Consider the following 20986-nt stretch of genomic DNA (forward strand, 5'->3'; position numbering starts at 1 on the left):
CCGAGAGCTTGGTGTACCAGGACAATAGATGACTTCTGTTTCTGTATTATGGTGGTACCAAGTCTAAGGATGGGCACTCAGCAGTGTTTCTGTGTATCATAGTGGTAAAGGGTTTGGAAGCAGTGATCGCATTAACATTTTTAATTTGAGCACATACAGTTTTTCTCTGTAGGTCACACTGGATGATTATTCTGTTCTTCAAAACCACAAGAGATGACTTTGGAGTTGAACGTGATTTATTTTAGCTTTCAGAGTAACTTGAGGCCATTATGCAATATATATAACTTCAGAAAAATATACAAGTCTCTTTGCAGCGGCCACACTTTGGCATAAACCGGCAACGTTGTCCTTTTCAGCACATTTATACACACGTCCTGAAGCTCTGTAAACCACAAACCATTCACCATATTTAAACTATAAATACAAAACAAAAAATAACGTACAATAAAGGACAATATTGTGTCTCTGTGTGTTGCTGTAAATAGCACAGCATTGCGTTCTATTGATGTCTGGTCACCTGCACATGAAACATGTAGAAAATAGAAATTTTGTTTTCTTCCATATTATAAACAAGCAAGCCGCACGGAATTCATATGTAAGCATTTGGCTAGCTAGCCGACCCAATTGTGCCTTAGGGTACCATCTTGTGGCGCCTTCGTCAGTGGTCACGCACCAGTTATACCACTCAACATTTCTTATGTTGTTTTGTTGCCTCATTGCACCTTATAGACTTCAATGTCTGGTGAAAGGTGCAGGCAATGCCTTTTTATACGTTTGGACTCATCATGTTCATTAAATTAAACATTGCACAATTTGTCTTGATAATCTGCTTTTTCAACCTTCATTAAGATAGTAAATAACTCATGATGCTAAGGGTTGCCAGGAGTCCTATTTGTGTCATAAATATCAAGTATATTGCTACAGTAACAACTTAGAATGGGTTAGTAAGCACTAGGAGGTATGGGTTAGTAAGCATTTTGTAAAATAGGTTTGTGCATTTTGTGGGGTTGGAGCATTGAAGGATAAATAAACAGTGCTCTACTGAAAGAATATGTCAATACTGTACCAACACCACGCTGTAGTAGCGTCAAAACATTTTTAGGTTGTGGGGCGCCAAGATAGAATCTCACGGGAAGGAGATGGAAGAAGCACCATGGAGAAGGAGGCCAGCAGTCCGAGTCCCGTCTGCATCTCTCACCCACACCATCATCTCCCTCCTGCATCTCTCAACATCCCCCTTCACTTTGTACCTCTCAGCCTCGTCCCCTTCCCCATGTCATTCAGCATCCCACCCTTCATTCTGTGTATTTCAGCCTGCAACCCTTCACTCCGTCTCTCTCAGCCTCCACCTCCCTTCATTCTGTGTCTCTCAGCCTCCCCATTCACTGAGTCTGTCAGCCTCACCCTCCCTTCATTCTGTTTCTCTCACCACTCCCCCCCCCATCATTCACTGGCATCCACCCTCACCTGAATGTGTGAGCTGGTGGCCATGCAGGCGGTGCAAGAAGAACAGCAAAGGCTCTTTTTTTGCGGCAGGAGTCAGACAGACAGGCCAGGGAGCTGCCCACGGTCTGTTGCCAATGTCATGGTGGTAGTAAGATCAAGTTATTTTATGTGCTGAAAAAGCTCTGTAGGGCCATTCCACTGTCATGTATGGGACATTTATGCAGGGTTTTTTTTTTATTTAAAGAGGAATGTAACAAAGTGCCTGGCGAGGCTTATTTTTACAGTAGAAAAAAAAACTCCATTATGCCCCACAAAATATCACAAAATTTAGTGATCACGTACAGTGAAAGCCAAGCCCACCACCCTTTTTTCAAAGAAACTTCTACTTTATAATTCCCCTTAACTCCAAAGTAAGAGATTGTGGGGGTGATTCAGTAAGGCTCCTGCGCAGGACACGTTCTGCGCATGTGCAGAATCGCAAATGCAGAAAGGAGGTGGTATGCACCTCCTCTTGCATTTGCATTGCTAAGGACTGCAAATGCAAAGCTGGTGTGAGCAGATTTACATTTACAATCCTTAATGAATCAGGCTCTTTGTTATTTTCTTATGAAAATCTATGAGAGAGAGAGAGCTATAATTTAGTTGCTAACCTATTGAAAACTCAAAAGATATAGGACATTTTTACTCATTTTCACGGAATTGCCCTGCAAGGCCTGCAAAGCTGCAAACGGCTTCAAGTATGCTTTTCCATCAGGATAGTTATGCATAGTGGATGCTTTCTAAAGGACAGCAAAATGGTCATGTAATAAGGGACAGCGACTATTTGGCTGCAGCATCTTAGCATTACAGATGACCCCTATAGCTCCTTTGCAGTCTTCCTTAGTATCTAGGTTACTTTCAGATAAATTCTACAGTAGAAAAACATTTCTGCTGTAGAAATCAATGCGGCAGATGTATTAAGCCTGGAGAAGTGACAAATCAGTGATAAGTGCAAGGTGGTAACGCACCAAAAAAATCATCCCAACTGTAAATTTACATATTGGAGCTGATTGGCTGGTGCGTTATCAACTTGTACTTATCACCGCTTTATCACTTCTCCAGGCTTAATACATATGCCCCATAGTTAGATCTGGTTTGTTTGATCAGTTGCGCAGGTCTGGTAAAAGCATTTATGGCACAGGAACCAAGAAGTGGCACGTAACATATTGCTGCAGGTGTCAAAACATTTGGGCAATTTTCTGTATCTCCTTGTGTGCATAACAGATGAGCCAGCCGATTTGTGGACAAATGTTGTAATACACCAGGCAGAATAATTTCTTCTCGCCTTCACTATCAGATCAATGGCAGAAACAGAGAAACATCATTCTAGCATTGCGGAGTATACGAGTGCTGAGCCAATTCCAGGAGCAAGCAGCCTGAAGGTTTAATGCTGATGCCTTAGTACGCTCTCCTGCTGTATATCTCACTACATGAGCACTTAAGTTGCAGCTTTTAATGCACACCTTCACACTTCTTCAGTCCACCTGATATCTGCCACTGCATTATAGTACATTCAGTGAAATCTGTACGTCTTATCCTGTGCCTAAAGCTGGGTACACACCTATTCGATCTCTGGCTGGCAGTATGTATTCAGCCGTGACCCCTTGTGACCGGGAGGTTGGCTGTGTAGCACATAATATGCGGCCTGTCAGTCCCGACTGTTGCAGGAGCGTTATAAGCCATGTATCAGCTAACGCTCCTGCATCAGCACTGCATACACACATATACAATCAATGGCTGTTTGTCTGATATCGGGAGAATGGCCAACGATTGTGGAGGTGTGTACCCAGCTTAAAACTGTGCCAGCGCTGTACACAATCACACTGGTAGAATGTTATAGGCTACATAAGCTAACAGAAGATATTAAACTTCAATAACTTTCAAGCAAAGTCACAATAATATTCTTGTTCTCCTTGAGTTATCAGAGCCTATATGCACTATAAGAACAAATAACAGCTAATGTTCCCAGTACTACAACCATATACATTCTTTACGTTATTAACTTCCAGTTGTTACATCTGCAACGGACCTGATATATTACATCCTCTGTTAGGGTAGAGGTGAAAAAGCAGCTCTAACGCTATACAGAACCATTTGGCTCATTTGCTTGGAATATCCTGGCTAGTTTTGTTTCTGGTTCATTAAACCCTTTTCCATGAGGTATTACCCAGCTCCTACCTATCACAGAGGATCGTTACTGATCAACAAGCAATTTATAAGTCTCTACTAAGCTGGTTCATGCTGATTTGGGCTCTAACAGCCATGACGGAACTTCCGTGACAGCTTTCTGGCAATCTCTGCAGCTGCCATCTTGTTCAGATGTACAGATTCAATTCACAACATTAATGTACACTTCTCACTTTTGCTAATTTAAAATACTGGCTCCAAGTCTTTGGTAAGACACAGTGCTAAGCTATAGAAAAAAAATAGTAGCAGGTTTTTTTTTCTTTTTCAGTAAACATATATATTTTTTTGTATATGTTACACATATTGACAGTAGTTTAAAGGACTCCTTTTACCAGCATGCTGTTAGTGGGTAGATCTCATCTACCCTCGATACACAACAGATCACAAGATACTGTAGGGCTGTGTGGAGGCCCGTGACACAGTCAATGCTGGTTGCTACAGTACTGTTGTCCGTGGGTAATATAAGACATGACGACACCCACCCCAAGAATGTTTCAAAAGTGCTTATTCAACTGCTCCAGGTAAGGAATGAAAATACTGTACAGGTAACACGCAGTTCAATTCCCGATCTGGTCAAACATCGCTCTCAACCTGCTTGCTGTGTGTGCTACAGTCCGTCTGTTCCATCTGGTCACAGTCCATGCTGACCTCGCTTGTGTCCATACTGCAGTCTGAGATACTGTCCGAATGATCCATTTGTTCCAACCTTGTGACCTGCTCAGGATGGCTGCTTCCCTCTGTAGATATCAACAAATGTCTTTCTGAAGGCACCAGATCCTCCCCTCCGGAACACTGGACAGAGCCTTTGGCTTGCCGGATACAATTTAGCCACTGCTGTTTGTTGAAAGTGTCATTTGCTTGAAAAGAGTGAGATTGGGTGTGGGGACCGTTCTTGTATCCTACTCTGAAAAAGTTTTTAACTGCAAATGTAAAGATATGGAAAAGGCTGTAAGTATACGCTGTTACCCATACAGGAATGTCAATTCAATAAAAAGGCAGCCCAAAGCATAAGCTATTTCTATTGCATTTTACTCAAGATAAGTTTGTTCAAGTTATAAAACCTATTCATTAGCAATTGTACTATAAAACATAAAATAGCCATAAAGAAATTGCTGGGGTCCCTTATCATGGGGTGTTGATATTTTTGCATTATCTAATGCAATTTTTTATTTTCTTAGTTACTATGTGACACTTGCCAATTTGTACGGGATCGGTATGTAAAACTGGTGGATGGGATCCCAGCAGTCAGTATAACGACAGTGGGATTCCGGCCACTGGTATGCCGGCAGCGGGGCGAGCACTAGCAGGCTCATTGCGCTCGCCCCGCTGCGGGCAATGGTGGCTCGACACAGGATTCATTCTCCCTCTATGGGTGTTGTGGACACCCATAGTGGGAGAAAAGGCTGTGGCACCTGGATTCTGGTATCTGTATTTCCCCACTAGTCAGGATTCTTTATAGGAGGATGATCCTGGAGCTATTCAATGTTATGTTGGAGAATGCAGATACTCGCGCCTTAAACCGGGTGTTTTGTCACAAGAACTGGCATTCTCCAACTTAAATGATTGCCATGATGCGGTTTGCGCCATCCTAATGGCGGTAAACAGCATTGCGCCAATAGTTTATTCGGAGGGGTGCGAGAAGAAATCTCTGGTCGGGTATAGCAGCACGCTGAATTGAATAGCTATGGGAGCTCCTTTCTGGCGCTATTCACATCACATTTAGTTGAATCGACCCCAATATATTTTTGTTCCTGCTGGAAAACGACACTGAAACTAACCCTGCTATCGCCTAAGATAAACCAATCTACCCCCTTGTTCTAATTTCAGTCACATTGAAGTCCGCTATTGTGTTCTAGGATTGTACAGGTTTATTTCAAGGATTACAGACAGGACACAATAAAGTCGGACTCACTTCTCTCATTGTTGGTGAAAGCACCACGCAAAGATCCCGCCACGCGCACTTCCCCGTCTTGCAAGTCTTCCACTATTAGATCCTTTACAGGAATTGGCTGGCGGTAGAGCTGATAGTAAAGTTTTTCATTTTGTGTTATGGTTCTTGTAATAACCAGGACTTCTTGAAACAGGAACACATGAAATTTCTAGTAGAGAGACATGGAATGTGGTTAATAATATATAGATATAAATCCTAATCATCACATAGCTATACAGAGCATCACTTGGATATTCTTTATTAGTCAGACCCACACTCAGACTAGCCATTACCAAAGCTTCCTCCATTTGGCACCAAGCCTCAGTGGAGCCTAACAGCATGGCTGATACAATGGAACATCATTGACCAATGAAAGCATATCTGCAATCAAAACACAGTAGAGTGAGCCAATTTGTGGCATGAGCTAGCTATCAGTTCCTAGTGAATTGATTGGCTGTATTCTCCTGGGTGTAGTATGTACTAGTGACAACACTGAGGCTAGATATTGTGCCTCAATTAGGGAACAAGTCCACTTTCAATGTATAGTAAGTGATAATAAGTGTACTACATAGGCTGTATTATTTTTCTTGTACAGGAGTATACCAATAGTGCCTGCCTATACCAGGCAGAGAACCATCAACGTCTCATATATCGAATACAAACTAGAGAATCAATCTAGGGTTTCTAAACGGCAATTCAGTTGCATGTTTCAGCAGGATTACACAATATAAGGGGAGCCTGTGACACTCACTGGATAAGGCTACTTTAATGAAGCCTTAATCATCACTAAGTGTGAAACTGGACCCTGCAAGATTAACAGAGCACTTTCATCCCTCAGTGACACATGGAATTACATACAATGACCGGGTGACATGAAACGATGGAAGTCACATTAGAGTGATGCATGTAAGATCTCACTCCCAAATTATCATGTAAACAGCAATATGATCAGATAGCTACAAAAGCAAATGATCAAAGTGCTTCTCTTCTGGATGAAGTCAAATTGTCCTCTGAAAGGGTGTGTGTGTGTGTGTGTGTGTGTGTGTGTGTGTGTGTGTGTGTGTGTGTGTGTGTGTGTGTGTGTGTGTGTGTGTGTGTGTGTGTCAGGGGAGACTGGCTGATATACTCAATGAGCTGGATGTAAAAACAGAGAAAGGATTTTACTTTGCCAGACCTGATCTGTTGCTGTCACATAAAAGTGTTCTCAATTTCACAAGCTACATGAACTTTATCTGACAATGTACACAACCTTTAGAAACATTTAATTTACAGCTACCCTGGTTCATTTATAGCTGAATAAAAATAATTTTTAAATTAAATAGTCTAATACAGCACAGATGTTGTAGTGGATAGCATTACTACCTCACAGCACTGAGATTGTGAGTTAATTTCCTGGTCATAGTCTATCTGTGTAGAGTTTGTATGTGTACCCTACGGTTTCCTCCCGCACTCCAATATCCTACTGGTAGGTTATTGGACTTCTGAAAGTTAACCCTAGTGCGTATGTGTGTGTTCATGTGATAGAGAACATAGATTATAAAATCCACTGGGACAGGGATGTGAATGACTGAAGCACTAAGACTACATTAATGAGGTGCTGTGGATTATGTGAGCTTTGTATAAATAGTGGTTAATAAATAATAACTCTTACTTAGAAATCCAATAGTTTGCAAGAGTTCTCTCTTTCTCAATGATGATAAGAAGAAAATTGCTGTGTAAAGTGATTTATTGTGTCTTACAACAGGTAACAATAGACAAGTAGACCCAATTTATTCATGGCATAGAGTGGATGGTTCTGCAAATAATTTGTGTACATGAAGTTTATAAATTGAGCCATGTCTAGGTGTAAAAAATAGAAGTCACCTCTGACTTGGAAAGGATGATCCTTCCCCTTTTTTCCGGTCTTAAAAAGCCCCCAGATTGCTTATACATTACACTGTCTGCATGGTACACATAACCTACTGTGTTACACAGTGTAACAATGAGATCAAAGTCTCCTAATAAGTAAATTACTTACTGCTCCCCTATTATTCTTCAGTTCTCCGTGACAGGACAGGGCCCGAGAATGATCAATCAGCGAATCCCTCTGACACTCGTCCGGATAAATCAGTCTCTCCTTGTAATAGTGACATTCAGACTCTCCCGTCTTGATGTTAATCTCTGTTACAATCCCCTGAACGATATTAATCTGCCAGGAAACGAAAAGGAACCACATTAAAATCTACTTTATCCACATTCCATATTCTGCAAATGTAAAATTCATAAAGAAAGAATGAAGGATAGATAACTATGTCATAGAAAGTGAAACATCCATTAATACTATCCCAGAAATAGCACAAAATAAGACACAGAAGATGCTGAATTATTTAACAGCCTCATTTATTTTCCATCTACTGAATTAAATTTTGCACAGCAGTCTGGATTAGCCAACAAGGATCCGGACATTACCGAGCAAGCACAAAGGAGCAAATAAAGTATTTCAGAAATGTGTTTGATATTTTTCCTATTACGGAAAAAAAAAATATTCTTGCACACACACAATACATCCGATGGTGACACTGTTGGAAAGACTCTTTCCAGGCGTAAATTCACTGGGAGTGTTAAATAAACTTTGGTCTAGCTAGACCTTAACACTATATTAATCATGTTAGATTGTGCAAGGAAACACGTGTTTTGTTATGTGATGCATTAGATCTACAGGCAAGGCATGCCCGCATGTAGTAGTATCTTATATTCACCGTGTACTATGGAAAATACTGAACTTTTTGATTTTATTTAATCAAGGTAATCAAGGACATATTCTTCAGAGCTGTGTTTTTCCATCTTATTGAAGTTACTGCAATCACTGTCCTATATAAATGAATGACTAATTATCGGCAATATTCAACTATACCTGGATTTGTTGCATTCTTGTTGTACACAATCTAATTTTATAGATGCTATATAATATATTATATAAAAAGATAACTGCACTGTTCTATTGGAGTTTATGCATAATATAATATTGTAACTATTGTTTTCCTATGGTATGATTTCCCGTTGGACGGGATGCCGGCAGTCAGAATCCCGACAGCGGCATCCCAACCATCACAATCCCAACAGCCGCTCCCAGTAAATACCCTAACTCTCCCTTGTAGGTGCCTAAACCTAACCCTCCCCGGTGGTGCCTAACCCTCCCTATCCCGATGGTGCCTAACCCTAACCCACACTGCTTGATGCCTAACCCCTAATCTCCCCAATTTAGTGCCTAACCCTAACCCTCCCTCCCCGGTACCTAACCCTAACCGCCTACTAGTGCCTAAACCTAACCTCCCCAAACCCCCCTCCCCCAGCAATGAAGTAGCTACAAGATACAGATTCCAGCTGTTGGCTTTTTGCCACCGGGCTTATGCCATCGTTCTAACGCCGGTATTTCGACCACCGGGATCTCAAACGTCAGCATATTGACTGCATCCCGGGAAGTATCCTCCTGTTTATCGCTGCTCTACATAGATGAGCTCATTGAGTGGGTCCCCGCACATACCAAGAGCAATGAACGGATGTTTGAATGGGAGTCATGGGTGGTGCTCCAGGCACATCCTGGGGGGCCTTGACCACACACAAAATGACTGATTCACACAGCAGGAATATTGAAAGGTATGGAAAGATTTTACACTCAAGTATGCAGAAAAACTGCTCCCAAAGAAATATAACAGCACAGAATGGCTTATATGGTGCTCATGTACATTTGTTTTCTGTCCCACTGATCTATGTCTGGACATGATTATTAGCTGATTAAGCAAGAGATAACAAATTAAACATTAACTTACAGCTTCCTCAAGGTGCTGCTGGTCGGGGTGATCATTTGGGGTGTGCCTGAGTATTTCCTTCAGCAAGAGGTGATATTTCACTAGCCGACTCCTAGGGATGTCCAAGAAGTTCCATAAATCTAATTTGCGGCTAAAGGGCGACTCCAAGCAACGCTGTAGGAAGTCGTGCACTCGGTGGTCCTGTTTCTTGTGGTCCAGAAGTGCTTTTGCTGCCACCTGATTACTGCAGTAACTGTCATAGGAGTTCAAACAGGGCAGCTGCAAAGAGAGAGAACATGTAATTATACACAAACGGCCATATGGAATGTTCATTGTAATTCAAATGGTCACGGTAGGTCATTTTTGAAAACATGTAATAGAAGAGATTATTTTTGAACCACACCGAGAACTTTTATTTTCATTTTTTTTTTAAGGCTGCATTTCAACTTAATATGTACACAGGTCTCACAGAGGCAATATAATTACAAAACGTTGTTATGGTGTCCTAGACTTCAATAAATGTGTCCTATAATTGAGGTTTCCAGAATGTCACCATAATGTTCTCTCTCTGGTTTCTTGATCTGCAGCCACTCAAGATACAACCGCAATCATACAAGACACAGCAGTCAGTCTTATCTGATGATATCTTATTAGAGGATCTGCTGCAGACTCTGGGATGTAGCCAGCAATAGAAGCCAACTAGTAGTAACACGGCTACCTACTGGCTTTCATTACAGAGGGCCTGATTCAGATTTGCAGGGATTCTCACGTAGGCGAATTTAGAGAGGAAGTGTCGGTAGAATTGCGGGCAATGCAGACTTAAGTTCAGAGTGATTTTTTTGCTCCAATGATATAGATGGTGTAAGTGCGCGCTGATTATGATGGCGGTTATGAAAACAGATGTACAGATGGCGGTGAGCTGGCCACAGGGATGTGGGACGGAAGCCAAGTGAACTTGAGAAAGAGCTCTTATCTTCCCAAAACGCTGCTGTATAATTCAAATGCTGTTATTATTATTATTATTAACAGTTTCTTATATAGCGCAGCATATTCCGTTGCGCTTTACAATTAGAACAGTAATAGAACAAAACTGGGTAAAAACAGACAGACATAGAGGTAGGAAGGCCCTGCTGTTAAACACAACTTAAAGTGCCATTTTCCATATCTTATGCTAAATCTGCTATATCCTGGCGCCCTCTATAAAACATTGTGAGTGTGTGTGTGTGTGTATATATATATATATATATATATATATATATATAAAATATAATATATATATATATGTATATATATCTTATATATACATACATATATATGTATGTATGTATGTATGTATGTATGTATATACATACATACATATATATATATATATATATACATATACACACACACACACACACACACATATATATATATATATATATATATTGTCAAAGTCGAAAAATATAGCGACCTATGATGCCTTGTACTAACCCCATGCGCTTGCCCGCTGCACGTGCACATTCTCTCCCGTGCGTGCGCATATTCGCAGTTGCGTGACGGCGCCTCCACGGTCGTGCGCTCAGGCGCGTGGTATGTGCATTTACGGTAGAGTTTGTGTGCGTCTGGCGGGCGACTCGATCGTTACATAGTTAATCCAAATAGTGTATTTTATAGGTTATGGTCCCCTTAATAATATCAGTAAGTTTGTTTGGTGTAACTGGTGCATGGACAGAGAGATCCCTCTTTACATGATATGAAGGGTCAGACAGGTTTTGAGCAGTGGTGTTTAGTATGCAACGGTAGAGTATATTATTAGTAACATTCCGGTATTGGTTTGAAAGAGATTAATCGCTCCTGCGAATAGTTATGTTTATAAGAAGTTTATGGACATTTACTGTATTTGCAATTCATTATCCATGCGGCGGGAATCCTGAGATTCCCTCCCACCTGAGCAGTATGAAATAGTCACAGCCCACCTGTTTGAATCAACCTATGACCTTTTGTTATAATGTGAAGACAGATTCCTGTGTCCAATGAACAATGAGATTGTAGGGCCCTTTGAAGTGTACTGTATGTAGTGTATATAAGAACAGCCAGCCAGGGCCAGCTCAGTCTACTCTCCACAACGGTTTTCATCATTGACTAACTAGAGAGCTGGTTCCAGGACTGCGCAGCGATCATTCCCCAGTGTGTAAGTTTTTCTCTGTAACCAACTTATTCTCTGTTTGTATTTGCCATACTCTCTCTCTTTCCATGTTATTGTTTAGGATTAAGAAACTGTTGTATATTGTATAATTTCAGTTATTCTGTTTAGGCGTTTATGTTAGTGCTGTAGTGTATAAGCTGTAACTGTTTTCCCCCTTTACATACTAAAATCATCTAGATAAAGGTTTTGGAACCTTACAAGGTATTGTGTGTTTATCATTACATTGCTAAGGGTATTCAGAGCGTCTCAATCGCTCAAGCAGCTTTTATATTAACAAGGTTAAGAAGCGTTATATCATTACAGTATAAGTATATCCCTTCATTGTGTTGCATACAAGGTTTACTGTGTGTCATCCTGTGAGCGTCTGCGCCGCTTGTGTTCCCCTTGTGGGCACAGCGTCCGCTACGCTAGTAGCGTAGCATTACGGTACTCGGACCGCCTATAGCGTGCTCGATACCCAGCGTAAGCCGTGAGCGAACGTGCCGCTCGTGCGTCTCGACCACAGCCTAGCGTCTGCTACGCTAAGTGCGTACCCTTACGGTACCCCGTACGCCCATTGCGTACTGAGTCTCTTACCAATATATAGTGAAGGTTATAAGATAAATAATTAGCTTTATCAATATGTATATATATATATATATATACATATATACACACACACACACACATATACATATATATATATATATATATCTATCTATCTTAGACTCTGGATGTAACCGAGTTATCAGTGAATGATTGCAATAGCTTGTTGCCTCGCATTAAATGCTCATAACTACATCCATAAAGAATGTTTTGTCTAATTCATAAACTTCAAGAAACCCTTTCAGTTGTGAAGAGCGTCATGAAGATCTAAGGGGAAGTAACTGCCAGGCCTCGAAGAAAAAGGTTGCTGGTAATTTTTCGGGGCTCTTTTGTCTTCTTTCCATCCCCTAGATAATACCCCTGACATGTTCCATCAGTGACAGACTGTAAACACAATGTCATAGCGACTAAATCAAAGAGCAGCCTGACACTCCCATCCTTTCACAAACGTCGCTAACGGGAGTCCAACAAAGACGGCCTGACAGCCTATTGAGGTCTAACAAATGAGCTAAAATAACTCCAACTAAGTCAGACACAGTTTTGTGCACACATTTACTGCAACATGCCGCTGGTCGGTAATCCTCTCTTAGAGGTCGACCTTGAGCTGTTTTAGAGAAATTCCGTGATGCATGGCACTGGCAGGGCCTAGTGTGGTTTGCACAGATTACAAAGACAAAACAAACTACTACTACTACTACTACTACTAGTTGCTTCCTTTTAGCAAATACCTCCAGAGTGCACAAGTTTCAGGAACTCGACAGACTAAAGATAATGGCTCCGGCCATTAGGAAATTAGATTTGGTTGAAAAAACACCCTTCATATGATTAGCACTAGTCAAGATAACAATTAGCACTAGCTATTTGTTAAATGCGATCTATAGATTGTAAGTATGCAAGTGGGATATAAATAATAAATGTGACCGGAATATATTTAGCTTAAGTATAACGGTCACAAATGAAAAAAAATAAAAAAATAAAAATAAAAACCACACACATAAGCAAACACACACATTTAAACTAATGGATATTCTGGAAAACTGGCCTGTTCGTACCTCAAACTATTTGGCAACTTTACAAAATATTACTCAAACATACAAACTTTATTCATACAATACAATGATACAGTAGCTATTCATTATTTACATTATTGGGGTACAGTATATATTGTTGCAAGGTACCCATGCTATATATTTGTTAGAACATGAGAACCTCCCCCCACCCAAAAAATAAATAAAAAGATGTATGTATGTATGTATGTATGTATGTATGTATGTATGTATGTATGTATGTATGTATAAACACAAGTCAGAAAATACTGGTAGCACTGGTGATTCAAGTTTCCAATTTAACTAATGATTAGAACTGAAAAGACTTGCAAATAGCTCCTACTCGTTATAGAATAACAAAGGATTAAGCCAGGTAATGTATAGATCCAGATCTGTGTAAATCCCAGCCTATTATTGCCTATTTCACGCTTCATCCCGAATCCTGTTGTGATAATGGAGCTCAATCACCCAGAAAGCTGGACAGGGTATGTTAATTTCCTGATAAGCTTAAGCATGTCCTGGGAATGCAATGCGTTTCCACCTTGCTCAGCAAGTTACACTGCCCGGTACATGCCAAATAAAGTCACAGATGACAGCCACTTCTACTTACCACAGTGCAATGCAGCTAATTGTACCTTAATACTAATCACTACTCATTTAACATAACATATAGGGCACTGGAAACACCTAGCAAAATTGCTTTGGTTATGCTCTAGTGCGCCAAGAGGCTTCGCCCAGCGCACATCTACCTTCTATTCTTTGGGAGACACCGCTACAGTCTATACGTGCTGCTAGGCTGTGCAGGGAGATGAAAATACTAAAAATGCGCAATGTGCAAAAGTGTAATCTTTCACCACTTTCAAAACACTCCTTAAATAAAATTTAGATGGCAGTGCACTATTTATTACATAGAGTACTATGTACAGAAAAGAGCAACACCAACCTTCTGGCACTTAAAATTGTAAAATGAAAGCAATAAAAAGAAAACAGCCCCAACTGCAAAAGTTGTATATTACTTGGGGGTAATTCCAAGTTGATCGCAGCAGGAATTTAGTTAGCAATTGGGCAAAACCATGTGCACTGCAGGGGAGGCAGATTTAACATGTGCAGATAGAGATAGATTTGGGTGTGGTGTGTTCAATCTGCAATCTAATTTGCAGTGTAAAAATAAAGCAGCCAGTATTTACCCTGCACAGAAATAAAATAACCCACCCAAATCTAACTCTCTCTGCACATGTTAAATCTGCCTTCCCTGCAGTGCACATGGTTTTGCCCAATTGCTAACTAAATTCCTGCTGCGATCAACTTGGAATTACCCCCAATGTCCTTTGTTTTACAGCAGGGATGGGGAACCTTTGGCCCTCCAGCAAATGCTGAACTACACATACCAGCATGCCTTGCAACAATTTTGCAATTTGGCCATGCTAAAACTGTTGCAGGGCATGTTGGGATGTGTAGTTCAACAACAGCTGGATGGCCGAAGGTTCCCCATCCCTGCTTTACAGGATACCAAAGTAACACGTATAGCAAGCTGGATTGCACATATATTTACAGCCTATATATTCATGTATACAGATGAATAGCTGAATGAATGAATGAATAGCTCTTTCAGAATTCTGCATAGTTTGTTCCCTCCATTAATTACATAATTGTTGTGATTTGTAGTATTAATTTAATATAATAGCAAAGATTAAGCAATGGCTGTTAATGATTGTCGTCTAGAATTTATTTAGATACCGATAAATATCTTTGATATATATTTCTTTATGTTAATTTTAGGATTAACATATATTAGAATCTACGTAATGATTTACAGATTTTTTTTATTTTATATATTGGGAGGAGCCTTGGACTACATGCCCTAATTCTAAATATAATAAGAGGTACAACCATACTGAGACTTGTAGTATGACACAGAGAGAAAATGCAGATGCACACTCTATTCTACTAAGCGCTGCTAATCAGAATAATTATAATAAACTCGTCAATCTAACATAGAGGAAAACTGAGGTGCTTAGCATAATTTTTGACCAAAAATATGGGACCACCAATCGTGCCCAGGTGATCTCATCTGATGGGTCCCTAACACTAAGGCTCAGTATATACCATAGAGATTTAAAGGATCATTTGTTTTACATATATAATCATATACAACAGAAGGCTAATGTTGCTCCATAACTGTATGTTATGCGTGCCAGCAGCCACTAGATGGCTGGTGCTGGTGCTGACATTACTGTTATGTTGTTCCGTCATTTCCATGGGCTGGTAACTAGTGCTAGGGTATTGTTGGTCAAACAGGCACTGCCATTTACAAACATGTTTTAAAGACTTTCAGAAGGGTTTCACGAAAATTAATAAAAATTTGCATAAGGGAATAGCGGAAAGACAGATAAAATGTACTGTGTAAGTACAGTAAGTTGCTGCACTTTTTTTTATAGGGCTCCAACAAACATGTAATAACACCGTAGAATATTTCAGTGTTTCCCCAACTCTATCCTTGAATCTTTTTTAAGTAATTGCAGTAGTGAAACACTCAATATAATTGTTAGTTCTGCATTTCTCCATGTAATTAACAAAAAAAATCAAATCTCACTTCCTAATCTACTTGCGGAAATTCCAAAACGACCATATTCTCGTTACTGGTAAGTATCGTTTTCTTGTAATTTGGGCATTTCTGTGTAATTGTTGAAAAGATTGGAATGGAAATCACGGATAAGATGGAGATTTTGCAGATGGCAAGCAGTGCACATATTACTGAAATTCAAAGACTTCCTTACTAAGCATTGATTCATTTTAGGTTTCCTTTTACTGAAGAGATATGTGTTTTAAAATAGGAAAGTTGTTCACTAGTAAGGTTCATTTTCACTTTATCTATAAATGCCCAGGAAACATGAACTTGAAGTGCATAAAATTCCTAGTCACTGAGGAGGCAGACATTAATGGAAATACAGGCACTCTATGCACCAACAACCACTATCTTTATGGCCAGTGCCGCCAGAAGCTGGCGGGCGGGCAAATCCAAGGAGGCAAGGCCTCCCCCTCGTAAAACCATAAATATAAAAAACAGAACTGTAAAGGAGACAATGCAACTGACCTGGGACCCTACAACAAGTCCAGGCCCAGTTAATTAGTACCCCCCCCTCCCCACCCCACACACACACGCACACATACACAAACACAATTGCACAAAATGGCTGCCTTTTTTTTGGTAGGCCTCAGTAATATCACTTGTTCCCAAATTGAATATTGAATAGAAAAGTCAAGATAAACCTGTATATAATATGTTATGTCACCACAATCTAATTAGAAACCATTAACCGTCAACAACTGCTGATATAACAAAACACAAACGCAACCTTCAGTCTGGAAAAATTAATCGGGTCTTACCCAGCCCACTAAGATGTGGCCGACGTGTTCCGTGGATCCATCTGGTTTCCTGACACCACGGAGGCGTCGCAGGAGATCTGCACACGACAGAAAAATATTATTTATTCCAAAAAATTACTCTCTTGGGTGTGGTGTATTTGTAAAGTCCAAAAGGGACACTGGGCAGAGTTCCTACCTTCATGTAGTGGTATGAGAGAGTCCAAGGTTCCGAAAATTTGATTTAATTCTTGTTCTGTCATTATGGAGAGTTTTAGCATTGGATCATGATATGCCTAAGAGAAGAATATAAGGCAGGTTAAAATGTGATGCTTTGTATTATTGGGATTGCATTTTTTTATGTCAATTACAACTAAAATTAATTTGTTTCATTCGGTAAAGTTAACCAAATGACCAATCACTGTGCCATGTGTGGGCTTATCCCTGATCAAATCCAACACAATTTACTCAGGTTTGATATGCCACCATTCAGACATACAGTAACTACATTAAGGTCTAATCTGATATGCCACCATTCATACATACAGTAAGTACATTAAGGTCTAATCTGATATGCCACCATTCAGACATACAGTAACAACATTAAGGTCTAATCTGATATGCCACCATTCAGACATATGTACATTAAGGTCTAATCTTTCTCTAGCAGGGCAGTTTGTTCATCATAAACAAAGATAAATTCCTCTGACACCGAAATATTTGTAATAGGTGCCCTTAAAGTGGAGCCTAGTCTAAGCACACAGATGAGAAAGTCACTCTTTGGGCTGAATCTATTTTCAGCCTATTAATGCGCCAATGATGTCATTTGTTCCCAATGAAGGCTGTGATCTCAAGGAGTATCGGCCCATTAAATGTCTGCATCTACCGTGTAGGATCTACTTTAAGCGAATCTTTCAACGTTTTTTCCCAGCTGCATTACAGTGAGATGCACAAGATACTGATATGGCCTCAGTTTATCATACATGCTGTGATTTATTACTTACATGTAACCCTACGGAGAACATATTTATTTAGCATGATTTACACTTATGTCATTTGTTGGTCATTATCCGCTCACCTTTTTTGCCAACTTCAAGTCTTCTATAAGGTCTTGCTCTCCTTGAGATAACTCAAAAATAGCCTGTTAAGAAAACGAAAACATAAAATAAGAAGAAAAAATTATCACTAAAAAAAGTACAAAATAATTGGTGACTGATGTTGCTGTGTGTCTATTTGGCAAAAGGCTGGCAAAACAAGAACAGTTCATTGTAAATCTACAGGTAGAGCAGGCTTTGTAGCTGCAATCACCAACCAGCACTCTAAACCAAAAGCAACATGACTGAATTTGGGTCTGCATTACGAACTTGTGACTGGGTGGTGCACTGTACGGATCAACATATTACTCTGTAGATGGAATTCTCATGGTGTCAACAAAAAGGCTGTGATGTGATAAATAATTATATGCAAATATGTATATGTGTGGTTGCATTATATAATATATATATATATATATATATATATATATTGTACATTTTACAAACTGGGTGTTTATTATATATTTTTACACGCTTTCAAGCTTTGTAGTTCTTGATGCTATATATGTTAGATTATGTGTGGGAATTTCTTAGAATGTCTCCGTATCAAAACCAGCGATTCTCTATTTTATGTTTAATCATAGTTTAAAAATCCAAACGTTACAGAGGATTTGCTGCCTGATCCTAATAACTGGGCTCCGTTCTCCTTACAAATATCATACTATATATCACAAATTATGAACAACCCAGCACACCTTTGTCCCGTGTGCAAAGATCAAAGCGTCCAGAAGACTGAGAATACCCCACCTGCACCTGGCAAATGCCAAACACATTGAACTTATAAAGTATTTAACACGTGTGGGGGAAGCAGAGTTGGCATTAGAAGCGGGGTATGCTGCCACTTTCGTTCTCTCACAACCTTGTTACTACGCTCTGCAGGGGGTGCCCTGCTGGGATATAATCACTCAATAATGTGTGTACTCTTCCCTTGGACTACATGTGATCCCACCACAAAGGTCATGGTGCTTTAAACACGCAACATGCTGGGATTTCATCATGTCCATAATCATCACTAATCCACTGCTGGATGTTACGTAATTCTCTTTGACCACAAACCCTGTAATATAGACCTTAGTTGCACAGTACGCACTCCAAACGGTTGCAGTCAGCTCTGAAGAATAGGGATCCATAGCACAATTATGAAATAACACATTTAATAACTATAACTCATTGCATCATTGTTCTAATCATTACTACAGAATAAAACAAAATTGTCATTGAAATGATGGAAAGAAAAAATTTGATTCTCAAAATTTGCCGCCAATGTTCAACGTGTAACAATAAATTGCAAAGTTAATTAATTGTTTAAACTGCAATTCATAGATACTGTAGATGGATAACAGATTGTGCTGAAGTTATAAATACATGCTAATCTGACCTTAATAGCACAATACTCTGCATAAACTTATTTTTATTTGCTTACATTATAAAAGTGGAAGACGTAAAATGGACTGAAAATGATATTGTACTGTGTGCAGTGAGGCTTATCTGCCTGCAGCACTCAGCAAATCTACAGTATGCAACAACACAGACCTCCTGCCGCTTGATCTCCTTGGATGTGAGCACTTGATTAACACAAACATCGAAGGTCTCGCTCCACAGCTTGCTGTCCCTGCGTTTTGTGATGGGAGGAGGGGCATTTCTAGACCAAGGTCTTGGGGTAAATAAATCTGGCCGACTGTCACCTCGGAAACTGATAGATCGCTGAAAGTAAATGATAAGTGAGACAGTGAATATTGATGACATAGAACCTAGGTAATAACTGTATATCATATATTGAGTTGCATGTACAACATAGTATTCTGCAGTAAAAAAAAGGTGAATGTTGCCTAATAAGATGTGACAGGTTCACACCAGACAAGTCTGTATCAGCACAATATGCAATAGTTCAACTAATAAAATTCACTGATAAGGAAAACTAGTACTTTATGGAGAGAAAGAACACTTTTATGAAGCGCGTACAATATGCAGCTCACAGTCCTTTGTTTTTTCCCATCGTCTTATATGCAAGAACTGAGATATATATATATATATATATATATATAAATAAGAGAGAGAGAGAGAGAGAGAGAGAGAGAGAGAGAGAGAGAGACACACACACACACACACACACACACACACACATATATATACACACACACACACCTTTTTTATTTAATTTAATCCTAAAACTTTTTGGACAGTTGTTCAACAGCTCCTTGTACTGTGGACACTCTTTCTCCGGCCACTTTCCTAACCATGATCCAGTATCATTCCACCGACTTCACAGATTGCTACGTCAATCCTTGCAGAAATATATGTAAGTATATTTATTTATTTGTCGGCTATCCTTATAGAACACGGCCTGGACAACCTATGAAATAACAAACCTCAGCATGCACTGCATGCACGCTGGGACTTGTAGTTTCACAACCCTGGAGAGCCACAGTACTGCTATATAACAGCGTGAGCATTTACAGGCAGCAACAGCTGCTTAAGCCACATAAGAGAAGTTTTGGCCTCTGAGAAAGGTTTAGCCAAAACATAATTTGCTTCCCACATTGGTGCTCACAACTGCAACTAATAAAGCCTTTCTTTCAGACTTAAGGCATATTTTCCTTGACCTTTTCAGCCCCGACGGCTTCTGCAAAGTATAATGCACATCTGTCCCCCCACGTTACTCAAGGAGGCTCTTTCCAGCCCGCTGACTGTACACTATTTTCCGTTCCAGTCATGCTATACGCTGCTTTATGGATGTGACTTCACTTACTTACGCCTTGTCTGTAAATGCCACCATTGTACGTCGCTTACATCCATAAGGGGCACAGGGGGGATCTAGCACACCAACTCCTGGCCTAAAGTAGAACTGAAAGTATGGTGGGTGTAACACTGGAATTACTCACGCTGCTCCCCCCCCCACGGAAACAACTGCGTGTACGAGATTCAGGGAACCTCTATGCAGTATGACAGATCACAAGATCTCACTCCTGACATTAATCATGGACTTTCCGCTCAGGAAAAGAAATTATACTTTTAGAAGCACAGTAAACGCGTCTCATATCTAGACTTTGCTGCAGTTTTAAACAGTAAATTGGAAGTATTAAAATATTTACTGTTCTCAACATACAGCTTATGATCTTATCTTCTGAGTGTCCATGCGATCAACATCCCATCAGAAAGAGGGAGATATACTAAAATATTACTTATTGGAACACATTATACTGTAGAGAGCGGTACAAGCATAACTCAAGCCTAAGATATTCCTTAACAAAGGAACGTTTTATAACATTATCAGACTAATGTTACTGAACCATTGGTATCTATAGTTTGTACTGGGGTTC

At 39.9% G+C, this 20986-nt stretch overlaps 1 protein-coding gene across 3 annotated transcripts in view; it reads right to left on the bottom strand.

Annotated features, from left to right (window-relative positions):
- Positions 1–218: 218 nt before the first annotated feature.
- ARHGEF3 (Rho guanine nucleotide exchange factor 3) overlaps positions 219–20986 on the bottom strand; it is a 612175-nt gene continuing 591407 nt past the window's right edge. For all 3 annotated transcript variants that reach the window (XM_063940848.1, XM_063940849.1, XM_063940850.1), the window contains 8 exons: positions 19200–19370; positions 17651–17713; positions 16772–16868; positions 16597–16673; positions 9412–9669; positions 7620–7790; positions 5585–5771; positions 219–4592 (listed from right to left, as the gene is read on the bottom strand). In XM_063940848.1, coding sequence (XP_063796918.1) covers positions 4246–4592; positions 5585–5771; positions 7620–7790; positions 9412–9669; positions 16597–16673; positions 16772–16868; positions 17651–17713; positions 19200–19370 — 1371 coding nt within the window. In that variant the 3' untranslated portion in view covers positions 219–4245. The remainder of the gene's footprint in view (positions 4593–5584; positions 5772–7619; positions 7791–9411; positions 9670–16596; positions 16674–16771; positions 16869–17650; positions 17714–19199; positions 19371–20986) is intronic.

The sequence above is a fragment of the Pseudophryne corroboree genome, chromosome 9 (genome assembly GCF_028390025.1).
Source record: "Pseudophryne corroboree isolate aPseCor3 chromosome 9, aPseCor3.hap2, whole genome shotgun sequence".
NCBI classification, from domain to species: Eukaryota; Metazoa; Chordata; class Amphibia; order Anura; family Myobatrachidae; genus Pseudophryne; species Pseudophryne corroboree.